The sequence below is a fragment of the Emydura macquarii genome, unplaced genomic scaffold, assembly GCF_026122565.2.
Source record: "Emydura macquarii macquarii isolate MOO-44397 ecotype Brisbane River unplaced genomic scaffold, CSIRO-AGI_Emac_v2 contig_1768, whole genome shotgun sequence".
Taxonomy (NCBI): Eukaryota; Metazoa; Chordata; order Testudines; family Chelidae; genus Emydura; species Emydura macquarii.
Window position 1 is genome coordinate 612,606 of NW_027131905.1, and position 14,611 is coordinate 627,216.

At 40.1% G+C, this 14,611-nt stretch overlaps 1 protein-coding gene across 1 annotated transcript in view; it reads left to right on the forward strand.

Annotated features, from left to right (window-relative positions):
* Positions 1-5,623: 5,623 nt before the first annotated feature.
* The window catches only part of STK32B (serine/threonine kinase 32B), a 256,531-nt gene continuing 247,543 nt past the window's right edge, over positions 5,624-14,611 (forward strand). The window contains exon 1 of the mRNA XM_067556403.1: positions 5,624-5,733. Within this exon, the coding sequence (XP_067412504.1) occupies positions 5,658-5,733 (76 nt within the window). The 5' untranslated portion in view covers positions 5,624-5,657. The remainder of the gene's footprint in view (positions 5,734-14,611) is intronic.

Genomic DNA, 14,611 nt, shown 5'->3' on the forward strand with positions numbered 1-14,611 from the left:
TATAGTTTTGCTAACTAACTGGTTGACAAACTTCCTGAAGAGGAAAATAATAAATAAAGAATAACAGATAGCAAATAATGCACTTCTGTGCAAATGTCTGGATGAATAATCATTCATATCAACATTTCTGAAGCTTCTCCAGGTGTTTAACAAATAAACAGTTGCTATAAGCAATCTCATCACATTTATTTATGGAAAGTTGTAAATTTATTTTGCACTGGTCAACCAGCCATAGCAGTTTTTATGTTCTGTGCTGCCCTCTTATAATGTACCACAGAATCTTACCCATGGTGGTCGGTTCAGGTCACTGTATCGTGAAAAGTTATACCACAGTTGGGGGGGATAGAGTTCAAAGAGAAGTGATCAGAATGACTAAGGGCAGTCATATAAAAATTCCCATATGAAGAGAGATTGAAAACAGTGAAACTGTACTTTGAGAGGAAGTAACGAAGAGTGAACATGATAAAAGGGTGTGGGTGTGTGTGTGTGTGTGTGTGTGTGTGTGTGTGTGTGTGTGTAAATATATATACACAAAACGGACACAGGACAGGTGAAAGGAATATTATCCCCATTTTACAGAAACGTCATCCCTGGAGGCTAGTAAGTACTTGGCTCACTTTATATATGAGTGGTACTTGACTTTTGTTTACATTTCTTTCCCAAGGTGTCACAGTGGGTCTTGTGTCATAACCAGACTGGAACCCAGCTGTCCTTACTCCCAGTCCACTCAGCAGATTAATATTATTTTTCAAGATGGCAACTATTCCCTGGAGATGATTTTCTATGATCAGAATGATCTCCTTACATCCCAATGGAAAGAGTAACCTGACTGTGATATAGAAGCTGTGAAAAATGCAATGCAATAACTACATTCAGAAGCAAAACACTCTTTTGATTAAATAACCACTATGAGCTTGTAAAGGCTGTTATCTGGCAATGGAAGGAAATAGCAAGCAGAAACTTCTTTGTTGGAGAAGTTCCTGCGGTGTTTATGAATTGGCCAACACTCATAATTTACCCTCATGACTAACAATATTATGTTTAATTGTCTGGTGTATCACTACTGGTAAACATTCTCTAAAAGGGAGTCTCTCCAGTTCTTGCTAAAGTACTGTGTTAAAATTGCTCAATTTAATCCTGATTCTGCAGTTGGAACCGCATGACTGAACCCCTATGCCTTGGAAATTCATGGTGTTCTGCATAGACACAAGGGTTTGCCTAGACCGATCCGGTGGCAGGATTCGGGTCTTATAAAGGCACTGGTGATTTTGATTTAATATTTCTCACCAGTCCTAGTAAGGGGTCTGAAGATACCAAGGCAGATTTTGATCTTGGTTACACCATCATAAATTGAAGTAACCACCCTAAAAGCAAGAATCTATCACACCATATGAAAATTAAATGTAACGATTTTACTCTAATTGTACATTTGGTCCATACGGCTGAGCTAGGAATGTTTTTTCAGGGAGAATGTTAAAAATCCAAGCTTATTTGAGAACTCTGAAATTTAAGAATGGAATTAAATGCTTTGCTGGGTCTGGGCCTACGTTCATGCTGAGCTTTAATCATGTGAAAAAAATCTATTTTCATGGGACTGCTCACATGCTTAAAGTTACTTAAGTGCTTTGCGGGATCGTGGCCAAAATGCTTGGCACTTTGAAGGATCAAGCCATAAAATAGTGATTTATATTCAAATTTTTTTGACTGAGCATGAAAGTTCACCTAGAAAAATCTCTGAGGGATTTTTTACAAAGAGACATAAGTAATTCTCTGTGCTCTTTAGAGTTTTTAATTTAAATTTTCTACAGAAAAAGAGCCAGTAGTTATATCTCCTTTTGTATGCAAGACACTAAATAGTTTACAGTGCCAGCTTCCCTTCTAGGGCTTGATCGAAAGATGGCATCTTTCCATGGATATCAATGGGCTTTGCATTAGGCGTCTAATGCACAAATCATGAAAGCAAAAGCATCAGTGATGCTGGTCAGGTCAAAGTTAACTTTGAATTTTAGGTTTTGAAAAAATAAGCTTTTAAAAAATATAACACCAATGGGAATGTCATTCATATTTTTTATTTCTAATGTTAGTTAGCAAATGAACATGGCCCTGCACTAGCCTTCTGATAGAGTAGAAGACAAAGTTCTCTATGGGGCTAGTCTAAGACTGGGGAATGAATTTGTACATGAACTAAAGACTATCACAAATTTCACTACCTTCTCTCCAATGCAAGGTACACCTGTTCAACCTGCCTTCTCAAACACACACATCCACAGTAGCCTGTACATTTAAAGCAAACAAATACACAACCCTACCAAACCACACTACACCATGTACAATTCCCCCACAAAAAGGGTGACACAAAGAATGAGCTGCACATGATAGATGTTAATGATGTGTCTCAATGCACTACTGGAAGGATTCAGATGCTACAGTGATGGGGGTGGTATAAGAACCTTTGCAAAATAAAATATGAATCTGAAAGTGAAAGCGACTAGATGATTACAAACAAAAATAAACTTGTTCCTTATCCAAGCTGTCAGAAATGCAAAAAGGAAACAAATGACACAAATAGTGGAAAGGAAATTAAAGTTATGATTTTTAAAATTTAAATTTTCATGAATATCAAAATTAAGGAATCTTGCTCCTTATTGTTCACTCCCTGTCCCTGTGCGGAGGGGAACCAGGGCAGGCAGATCTGTCTGGGAAGAGGCCACAGAAAAGGGGGAAGGACTGACTCTAATAGTATTATCCTGTCTTTGATACCTCAGAAACCCTTCTCTGGATACATCCTAGAGACTGGTCTCTAGAGAAAGAAGGGCCAGAACTGGAGGACTGTTGGTCTATATCTGTTCTACACAGCATTGTTCCCTCTATTTTTATTAGCCCTTTAGCCCTTTATTCCATCTAAATTAACATAACCAATTACTGCCCAATATTAAATAGTGTTAAACAAGGTCTGGAGCTTGATAGACAGATACATTAGCCTGTTTAGCACCATAGCAAACACACCATTAAAAATCCTTTTAACCTTTTATTAAAGATACAGAAAAGAAGGAAACTTTATTCAAATATTTGAAATGTAAAGTATTAAATAAAGCTTTCATTTTAACAACACCCCTCAATCCCTTTCCCTTTAGCTGTAGTCAGTTTTTAGAAGGACACTTCTTCTTCCTCCACCCTGCCCTCCCTCTGTTGTTTGACAGTATCTTCGTTGGTAATAACTGTCATCTCAGGAGCTGTCTGGGTTTCAGCTGGATCTGGTAGGGGTAGCAATGTAATCTGGGTCTCTCTCTCTGTCTGTCCCAGTGTGGCCAGGAGGTAGCCATGATGGTGAAGTTCACACCAGTAGCTTCTGTTTTTTATTGTTTCATACTCTCTCTACAAAATTTTTCTTTTAAGGACCCAGAAAGTGAGTGGTGAGTGGAACAGCCCATCCCCTCATTGGTTGCCCACCAGTTAGGCCTAATATCAGATATACCTATTTTGGCTTATTAGTCTGATATGATTATCGTGGGCCACAGCAACTGGAGCAGCATTTCTCACACTCATCTCTCCTGGGTTTTTTTTAGTGTAAGCTGAAGCACTGAGGCAAACATTTAACAGCACACAAAACAAAAAGCAGCAGCTTTGCATTCAGTCCAGACGACTGTTGTGTCCTGCTTAGGTACCTTACAGTGACTTCACCTGATGCCAGCAATAATGATCACACAACTGACATTTTTATTGCACAGACAAAAGTGTGTTTAGTTGGGCCAGCAGGTGGCATTGTAAGGCTAAACATCTCTTCGAAGGTTTACTGGGGGAGGGGGTGTTGTGAAAACAGGTGTTTAGACGCGTTAACCCTTTCTGTGCTAGGATCAAGTAGAGCTAAAGATCCCTGTACCACCCATAGGCTGGGCTCTGCCTTTCCCCATTTGTTTAATTGCATGTTGTTTACGGCCGAGCTGCCTCACGGGCAGGTGTAAGATCCAGTCCAGGAGCAGATCTGCCATGATGTGTGATGGTGCAGTTTGTTTCCCAGCATGGTTCACCTATGACTCCATCACTTGGCCCTCACAGCAGGAGAGAACGGCCCCACCTGTACCGCCAACCCCGGCCCCCAATTCCACCACTCTAAGTGCCCCAACGCAAGGGGTGAAAGGTGCAGCCAACTTTAGCAACCTTCCCTGCCCAGTACCGGGCCATTCCCTGGGTGATGAGACCAGTCGTTTGCGGACCTCGCTTCTCTTATTGAGGAGGAGGAACATGTCCATACGCCTCGCCCTAACCCACAAACCACAGCCTTCATTGCCACGGGGGGAGGCTGAGAAGCTAAGGTAGCCCTTTTCCTTAAAAGGCTACGGTGTCCGGGGGAAACCTGGATCCTCCTAGATTTTAACCCCGGATCCCTACATCCCATTACCCAAGTGGAGAACAAGTTTAGCAGCTCCTATTGTGCCAAAAAATATATTTAAAAAAATCCCAGATCCCACCATAACAGTGCCACAAAACACCCACATCCACTATCTGGATCCTCTTGGATCCAGCCAGTTTGAACTGATTTAGTTGCTCCTACTTCACCTGGCAATCTAGACCCTAATCCAGCGCCTCAAAACCTCAGACCCGGCCTCTAGGCTGCAAATTTTTGCACCGCAGTATGTTGGCATCCTAATGATTCTGGGAGACTAGAAGAAGTCAGCCTAGATGCTAAATTTAGATGAGGAAAGTATGTGGGGGTAGAGGGTTGCCACCTAATATTAGCTCCATCCAGGGGGTATACAGGTGCTGAACCAGTTTCTGCAGCTTTCTTGCCACAGGAGATGTTGGTGTCCGGACGTGGGGGCCAGTTTTTTACACCAGGAGCTGGTTTCGTGGAAGAGTGGAAACCCTGCTCTCTTGGGAGGGTATTAACATTTCTGTGTTTAGAGGCTGTATGTGGCAAGCTCCGGCCGATGAATCCAAGTTTTTGCGGAGAGGTTGCTCTGAGGTGCATCACAGTCCTGGTTTTGATACAATAGGAGTGGCTCCACTTTTCTCTGTTGGGCCAGTGGAAGCAGGGGGGAGTGGAGCCAAAAGTTGGCTGGAACTAGCAGGATCTTGGTGCTGGAGCCTGGTTTGTGGAGCTCTGAGATGCTGGGCTGCACCGGGGTCAGGGAGCAACCTGCGTGGCTATAATGTGCTCACTTTAGGGCGTGGAATGTGGGATCTTGGGTACCAAATTCAAAAGGATCCAGGTAGATCCAGCTTTTACCTTTTACCAAAGGCAACCATCAGCAGGACCTAGCCCCCCTCCTCTCCCCGCGTCTGCTATGAAACATGTATCAAGTTAGCGAGTAGCAGCAGCAATTCCTGTCAGAGGCAGATGGATCGCTTTCATTTCGCAGGATGATTTCTAACATCCCCGAGGATTCCCGGAGCAGCTGCAGCCCGACTAGGAGCGGCGATCGGAGGAGAGTCCTGGGCGTGGAGGGGAGGTTGAAGGCGTGAGAGCATGGAAGGAGATGCGGGGACTCCCTCCTAGTTCTCGAGCGAGCCAGAGTCAGGGAGGACTCCGAGCCTGGGACGTGGCTGAGAAGTGCGATCAACCCCACACTGCTAGTTGGGCTGGTTTCTTTCTCTGGCATTCTCCCCCGTTCCCCCTGGGATGCTGGCCGTTCGCCCCGCGGAGATTGTGGCTGGGCATGTGGAAGAAGCTGTGGAATAATATGGGTGGCAATCACTCCCACAAAACTCCTGTGTTTGATGAGAATGAAGATGGTAAGTAAGGAGCTGTCCATTGTCCCTTGTGCTATCCCAGCCTCAGACTTTGCCCCCCCCCCGCCCCTCTTCACTTCTCTCTCTGCACTGCCCCTCCATTGCTGCTTCCTCATCACCCCCATGGGTTGTTTGTTGTTTTCCTCCCTATTTCATGTGTCAAATATTTTTTATTAATACTTAGGTGCAAAGCAATACAACGATCCTTAACGGTTCAGAGACTTGGTAACACTCTCTTCCTTTTTAATCATTTCCAGTTCCAGATTTGTTTGGGTCTCTTAAGGGTTTATTATCCTTGGGTTAAAATAAATAAATGGACTAGGTTAAAAAAAATTCCTGTCTAACCTATCTTTATTCAGAATTTACTGTTCCATGTAACCAATTAATTCACTGTTAATGTAGCTAATCTGCTCAATTTCACGCTGTCCACCTGGATTCACACCACATGTAGTTGCATACGTTTCTGAATGGAGATCACATTCGAACTGGAGGGTGTTTCTTTCTATTTTCCTGTCCAATTCTGTGCTCTTAAAATATGTTATTACATATTTTAAATAATGATGTGTGTTGCCATCAACATTATACATTTCCCCCCCTACTTTTTGAAACTTTGAGTCTATGTTACTTTGAGATATCACTTTCAGAGATAATACTACAGTGCACATAGTATTATATAGTAAAAGAAGTGCTTTGAACTAATAGAAGAGCTTTTATTAAGTATAATGGTTCTTTAATGCTTCTATGTTAAATTTGTCTAAAAACAAACAATATTTTATTAAAATGTTGTGACTGCTTGAATTCAACCACCTTAGCTTTTTGAAATAGAAGAAAATGTATGTTGTAATTTTAAAAAACAGACATTGCATATCATCACTGACAATGCTTTTTTTGTTACGTATATGTGTGCTATCTATTTTTGTATATATGGAGAGTTCAGACTGAATTTTGAATATGTTCATTTCCGAATAATTCTAAACTTATTAAAGGATATATATTTTATTCAAGGGATGTTATGGCACAACAGATTACACTGCATTGCTTTAGTTACCAAATGTTTGTAATGTGTCTTTAATACATCTCTCAAAACTTCCCAGTAATATGATCTTCTGAAGACACTTGACATTTTTATTGTTCTGTCATTATAGAGGAATTAGGTAAAATGTAACGTATTTTAAAAAGTACATGCTCATTAATTCTCATTTCAGACACAAAACCCAGTTGTCTGTCCCTTCTTCTTAGCAAAGATTCAATAGCAGAGTACTGAGGTGAAGGGTCATAATAACAAGACCCCATTACTTTTACAAAATACCTGACAATATTAGGTAGATGACTGTTTTCTGCATTGATAGAATTGATTTTTCTGCATTGGGAAAAATTCAGAAATTTACTCAGGGTCACTCAGGATATGTTTTCACTGCAAAAGAGCTGTGTGCTTAAATCAAAATATCTTTCTAGATGTAAAATCCTAGAGGAGATAAGGCACAGGTAGTTTTTAAGTCCATGCAGCTAGACAAGACAAACTCCAAGTGGAAGGCATAGGTTGATCTCAGCTAGCTACATCAAGGTAAAAACTACCTGTGCTTTGTCTCCACTATTATTTTACATCAGGAGCAACATCTCAAGTTCACTGTCTCAATGAAACACACCGCTCTTTCCGGTGAAGACATAGCCCCAGTCATCAATGCAAATAAACACATTTCAGCTGTGAATTCATATGAAGAAATCTTCGTGCCACTTTGTCCTTTTCCTACAGAAAACCATTTCCATTGTGTACTTATTATTAATTATGCTAAAATAATCATAGTTCATATAATGTAGATATATTTCACTAAGCTGTCTATCAAACTATTATTTATTCTTTGTTTTTTATTATTCTGGATGCTTCTAATATCAACTTCATGTTTTCTTTTAAAGTAATATGTTTACAACAGACTTCCAGTTTGGAAGAGTTCGTTAATATTGAAATGCTAGCTTACTTTATTAGAAACAATCTTTCTTTTATTTATGACAATATATAATGGCATTGGCTGAGTTATAAATAAGCATTTAGGGTAGAGTTTTCCGAAGTGCTTAAGTGAGTTGGGAGCACAAAATGCCTTGGTGTTTGAAAATCGCACCCTTAGGGCTTAATCCAAAACACTTTGTACTTCATAGTTTCACTAGCACCAAAGTGTGTCACTGTTTGCCTAACAGAGTACTGAATTGCCTGTGCTATCCAGAGTACTGAAGCTACAATAAGAATAGGAAAAAAATATTGTTGCAATTGAGGGTAGCTTCATTTGTGGGGATGGGCAAATTTTGCCTGATAATAACAATGCTTATCAATACAAGTAGAATCAAAATGAATAGGAGTTCTATATGCATATTTGAGGGCCTAATTGGAACAAAATGATTCAATGTATTGGAAACTGTGGTGCTGGTTTCTCTGTGTGGCTAGCAAAATAAAGAAATACACATCATATGGCTCTCGCACATCATAGTGATGGATGTGGTGTAAAAACCTAGGTGTCAAATTGTCTCATACCATAACTTTGTTAATGTAAACAACTATAACTTACTGGATCCCTTATACCTAAAGTCTTCTCCATGGGAGTGGGTGGGTGAAGTTCTGTGGCCTGTGATGTGCAAGAGCTCAGACTAGATGATCATAATGGTCCCTTCTGACCTTATAGTTTATGAGTCTATGATCATGGAGAAACTGCATAGAGACAACAGGCACCACACCTAGTGCCTGGCAAATCCTAGGCAATACAGTCCCCAGCCACCCATTTCTTCAAAGGAGAATTGATCTTAATTGTGAAGCTTCACCCCCAGGTCTCATCCAACAGCAAAGCTTATCCCTTCAAAATCATCCCCACTGCCCCCCCTCCCCCCGTGTCTGTTTGGGATAATAATGGCTTAGCCTTCCAGCAGTTATTGTGAGGGACTCCTTCACTCCATGATCCATGTCATTAATGAAAATATTGAAATAGTACCGGATTCAGGACAGATCCCTGTGGAACCCCACTAGATATGTCCTCCCAGTTTGAAAGCAAACCCCTGATAACTGTTCTTTGAGTACACATTTTAAATGAGTTGTGCACCCACCTTATTGTAATTTCATTCCCCTAGTTTGCTTCTGAGAATGTCATGTGGGACTGTGTCAAAAGCCTTAAGATATATCATGTCTGCTTTCCGCCCTCATCCACTAGGCCAGAAATCTGGTCAAGGAAGGAAATTAGGTTGATTTGGCATGATTTATTTTTGTCAGATCCACATTTTGTCAGATCCACATTGGCTATTACTTATAACTTTAGGTGCTTAAAAGCTGGGGCTAAAAATGGGGCTTAGGTAGTATGTAAGCCTCATGTTAGCCCTCAGAACAGGGGTGAATTTCACCCAATAGGCATGGACTGTTCATTAACTGTTAATTTCTTGTCAATTTAAAGCATCATCAAAGTCCAGTCAAGATGCTTATACTCTCTTTATGCCTTGTAGTACAAGGACATACAGGGACATCTCAGAAAAGTAATTAAAGACACAGTGCCCTGAAGACTATACAATCTAAATTTAATATGACTTACAAAATGAGGATTATAAAGTGACAAAAATGTGGGGAAAGGGAAGGACAAATAACAGTTACTTAATAAGGTCAGCACAGTGTGTGGTACAGTTCATGTAACTTTATCTTTCCTCCCTCAATACTTTTTACAGGCAGAAGATGACAGAAGGTAGAATTTTAGGAACGATTTGAATGAAGAGGGATGTTTTTTGGTAAGCAGGTTCGGGAGATAATTCCATGCATAGGCAGCAGCATGGAACAAGATAAAGAAGTGAGAATGGGAAAAGGAGTGGTATTTGATAGAATTTTGACTACAAAAAGTTTTGCATTGATATGGCAGTTTTTATACATGACGGCCTTTTTTATTTTTTATTTTAAAAACTTCTATTTTAAACCCTTAATTTCCCCAAATTTCACAGTGAAATGAGTTTTAGAAGAAATTTTTCTAAATTGTTCAAATAAACCCCATGTATATTTTTACAATAAGTGACAGTATATCCATAGTGAACTTGCATTATATAGCAACTTTAATGTGAGGTGTTCAAAGCCCTTTAAAAATATTTAGGTTCAGAAAATCCCTGTAAGGCTGGTCAATATTCTGGTATATTGTTGCACAATATTATTATAACCTGGTGTAATAAAAACTAGGCATGGTGACATTAATGACCTGGCTAAGGGCTATACAGTGAGTTCTTGATTCAGTACAGCACTTAAGTACCTGCTAATGTCCCACTGACTTTCCTAAATCAAGGCCTGAGTCAGTGGCAATGCCTCCAATTATCCTGAAAACAAAGACCATAGGGCTTTGCTGCATTCCTTTCACACTCATAATCTTATACATTCATAGATCCCAAGGCCAGAAGGGACCATTGTGACAATCTAGTCTGACCCACTGTATAGTACAGGCCATATAACTTCCCCAAAATAATTGTTAGAGCATATCTTTTAGAAAAATCTTCAATCTTGATTTACAAATTACCAATGAGGGAGAATCCGCCACAACTCTTTGTACATTATTTACCCTCACTGTTAAAAATGTATTTACAGTCTGAATTTGTCTAGCTTCAACTTCCACCAATTGGCGATTGTGTTATATCTTTCTCTGCTTGACTGAAGAGCCCATTATTAAATATTTGTTCCCAATGTAGACTATACAGACTGTAATCAAGTCACTCCTTAACTTACGTTAAGCTAAAAAGATTGCGCTGCTTGAGTCTATCATTATATGGTAGGTTTTCTATTTCTTTAATAACTCTTAATGGCCCTTCTCTGAATTCTCTCCAATTCATCAACATCCTTTTTGAGTTGTGGACACCGGAACTGGATACAGTATTCCAACAGTGGTCACTCCAGTGCCAAATATAGAGGTAATATAACCCTACCACTCTTACTCAGGATTCCCCTTGTATGCATGCAAGGATTATATTAGCTCTTTTGCACTGACAGCTCATTTTCAGCTGATTATTCATCATGACCTCCAAATCTTTTTTCAGAGTCAATGCTTCTAAGGATAGAGTCTCTGTATGGCTTCCATTCTTTGTGTGTACATGTATACATTTAAATTTAGCCATATTAAAACCCGTTGTTTGCTTGCGACCAGTTTACCAAGCATTCCAAATCATTCAGTATCAATGACCTGTCCTCGTCATTATTTATCACATCTTTAATTTTTGTTTCACCTGCAGACTTTATCTGTGATGATTTTATGTTTTTCTTCCAGGTCATTGATGATAACATTAAATAGTGTAGGACCAAAAACCAATCCTTGCAGCACCTACTAGAAACATATCCACTTAATGATGATTTCTTGTTTACAATAACATTTTGAGACCTATCTATTATCCAGCTTTAAATCCATTTAATATGTGTCATGTTAATTTTAGTCTAGTTTGTAAATTAAAATGTTATGCGATACCAAGTCAAACGTCTTGCAGAAATCTAAATATATTACATCAACACTATTACTTTTCTCAGACAAACTTCCAGTCTCATCAAAAAAGGATATCAAGTTAGTTTAACAGGATCTGTTTTTTCATAAGCCCATGTTGATTGGCATAAATTGCCTTACCCTCCTTTAATTCTTTATTAATCAAAGTCCGTTATCAGCCACTCCATTACCTTGCCCAGTATCAATGTCAGACTGACAGACCTATAGTCATCTGGGTCATCTGATTTACTCTTTTGAAATATTGTAGCAATGTTAGCTTTCTTCCAGTCTTCTGAAGCATCCCCAGCATTCCAATACTAACTGAAAATCATCCAGCTCTTTTAATACTCTTGGATACAAGTTATCTGGCCCTGCTGAATAAAAATTTTCTAACTTCTGTAGGTGCTCTTTAACATCCTCCTGAGATACTAGTGGAATGGAAAAAGTGTTATGATATGGTATAACGATATCATCTGTCTTTTTCCCAGAAACAAAATGAGATATTTATCGAATATTTCTGCCTTTTCTGTATTATTATTATAGCAATCTTGTAATGGACCAACGCAGATGAAATGAGGGGTTTTTTGTGTGTGTATGCAAGGAATGCATGATCCATCCATTCAAATTCTAAGTGGTATTTAAGTATTCTGACTTGTGTGTCATCCTTGGAAAAGCTTCATGGGAGACCATCGTTTTAAGGAAGGTTTTGAAGTTGTCAGTAGAATGCAGAAAAGCTGACAATTAAGTGACTGGCTCACCAGACTGACAGCTTGTGATGAATACATAAAGTATATGAAAAGATGCTAATGAATAAAAATGCCTGGATTAGCATGGATTTGAGGGGGATAAAGTGGTAAATAATTACTAAATTTACATAAACTACAGTGGAATCTGGGGGCATTTAAAAGTGAATAGTCAAAATTGACACCTAAGGTTGCACTTGGAGCTGATTTAGAGCAATGGGTAAAGATCGTAATGAATCTGATGCAAAACAGAATATGAAGCGTCTAACTTCTCGCCAATGATCATCAGATAGCTGCTGTCAGCCTGTTGCTACATGACTTTAATTGACAGTGTCCGAAAGATCCACGTAACAGCTGCAAAGAAAGCTGTTCCAATTGAAGGCCAAAAATCTGTTTTTACAGTGACCTTGCAGGTTAGTTCATAGCTTTAGAAGAACAGTTACAGTAAAGTGAGTCAATAAAATGAATTATGAGTCAATACATACAGTATGGACAAGATAAATTACAATAGCTCCAGATGAAAGTAATGAATTCAGAATGGGATCACTCTTAGCTCTGAATTACATTTTTGTCAAACCCTGGTGATTACATTCCTCTTCACTATCTTTTTTTAGAAAGAAGAGTATTTTGACCCCCACTAGCATTTGTCTTTGGATAGAGAGGGAAAACAAAACAAAACTTTTTGATCTATAAAATTGCTCCAAAGCAGTTTTTCTTTGTATTATTTAAACTTTTTTTTTAAAAAAAAATCCTGTATTTTATTCAAGCTTTACCACCTGTGCTTGATATCAAGCTACTGCAGAGATCAAATATAAAACTAGGAAAACCGTTAGCATTTTTTTCCCTTATGGCTATGTCGATTTATACAATTATCTTTTCTATTTATGTATCAACCCTTAGTCGCAATTTCATTATTATTTGTATTACCATAGTGCTTAGCAGCTCTACTGGTGAACCAGAATCCTATTATGGTAGAGACTGTACAAATACAGAACAAAAAGATGGTCATTTTTTCTTAAGGAGCTTACAAAAGAAGTGTAGGACAAGAGACGAAAGGTGGAAATTGGACCCTGAGTGAAAGACCTGGTTCAAATTTACCTACCAGAAGACTGAGATAATGTTAGTAGAAAGGGGGAAAGAGTGGTGCATGGGAAATGCTATAATCTCACCCATAGATACAAAACTAGACCCCAGTCCTGAGAAGACTTGTGCACAGGCTTAGCTGTGTCCACTGTAAGCAGCCCCACTGACTTCTGTTGAACCATACACAGTGCGTAGATAGGCACAGGTATAAGTCTTTGCAGGACCGGGCCTTTTTTTATGAACTATATTGCAGATAACAATACCGAGCATGGGTAAGTCCATCCCCACTTCACAGATAGGGAAAACCGAGGCACAGAGGTGAAGTGACTTGCCTAATGTCATCCAGCAGGCTGATAGTGGAGCCAAGGATGGAACCCAGGTCCCCTGAATCCCAGTCCAGTCCTCTAGTCACTAAGGTACGCTGATATATATCAGTTTCCTTGCAACAGGAGACAGTAGTTTAAAAACTATTAACCCTCAAAGAGACCCTTATCATGGCAATGAACATATTTCCTTAAATCACTCCTGGGGTTGTAGTCTTCCCCTGCTTTTTAGGCTGAAACCCCATTGACTCCAACTAGAGTTTAGTACATGTAATAAATGCAGATTAGTTGATTTGTCAGCAGAATAGGCTAATGTACCAATTTTATCCTTCCCTTCCCGTAAAGAAGGACCAAACTGTCTTGCTCAATGGAGTTTAGTCTCCAGTACACTAACCACTTCCAAGGACAATACCAACTTTTCTAAAGATACGTCTATGCTAGAAACGTAAGTCAACGTATATTAGGTCAACTTACAGCTACTGCAGTAATTACTGCCGAGGCTGATGTCCACCCTGCCCTCCTTGGGTTGGTGGTGTGAGTCCTCACCAGGAGCACTTCCACCAACCTGAGAGGGCCAGTGTGGGGCTGAGAGCCTGGTCTGGCAGCTTCCTGCCAGAAGTCTGGCTGCCCCACATGCACCTGGGATTCTAGCAAGCTACCCCCCACCTCCACTACCTGTTTCCTCCCCATTCCCCATCGGAAGCTGCTTGGGGCTTCTCGCCCCAGGGGAGCAGGGTCCAGCTACCCTGGCTTTTCAGCCCACCTGCTCCCAGGGGGGAGGACATCTGGGCTTTTCACTCCAGCTCCCAGCCTGTAGCAGGGTCCGAAGCTGCCTGGGTTTCTCACCATGGCTCCCAACCATCTTTGGGGTCCAGCCACTCCTCTCTAAGGGAGCAATGGGAAGCTGGGTTTTAGCTCTGGGGTTTTCTTTTCAATTTTGCAGCAAGAGCTGTGAAATTGAAAAGCCTGTCAACAGCTGATGTAAGGGAAGCAGTGTCTACAGCAACATAAGCTTTACATCTCTTGTGGAAGTGGAGTTATGATGTTGGTGTAGCAGGGCACTTACATCGGTGAGAAGAAGGAAGTCGTGTAGACGCTGACATAATTAGGTCAACATAAGTTGTCTTATGTGACCTAACTGTGTAGTGTAGACCAGCCCAAAGTATCCACTTGGCACCAGGAAACTGCTTTACACACAAAAAAAGAATTCTGTGCATGCTCTATATATATTGCCAACAAGGGCAGGTCAGAGGAGAGGCCCAAC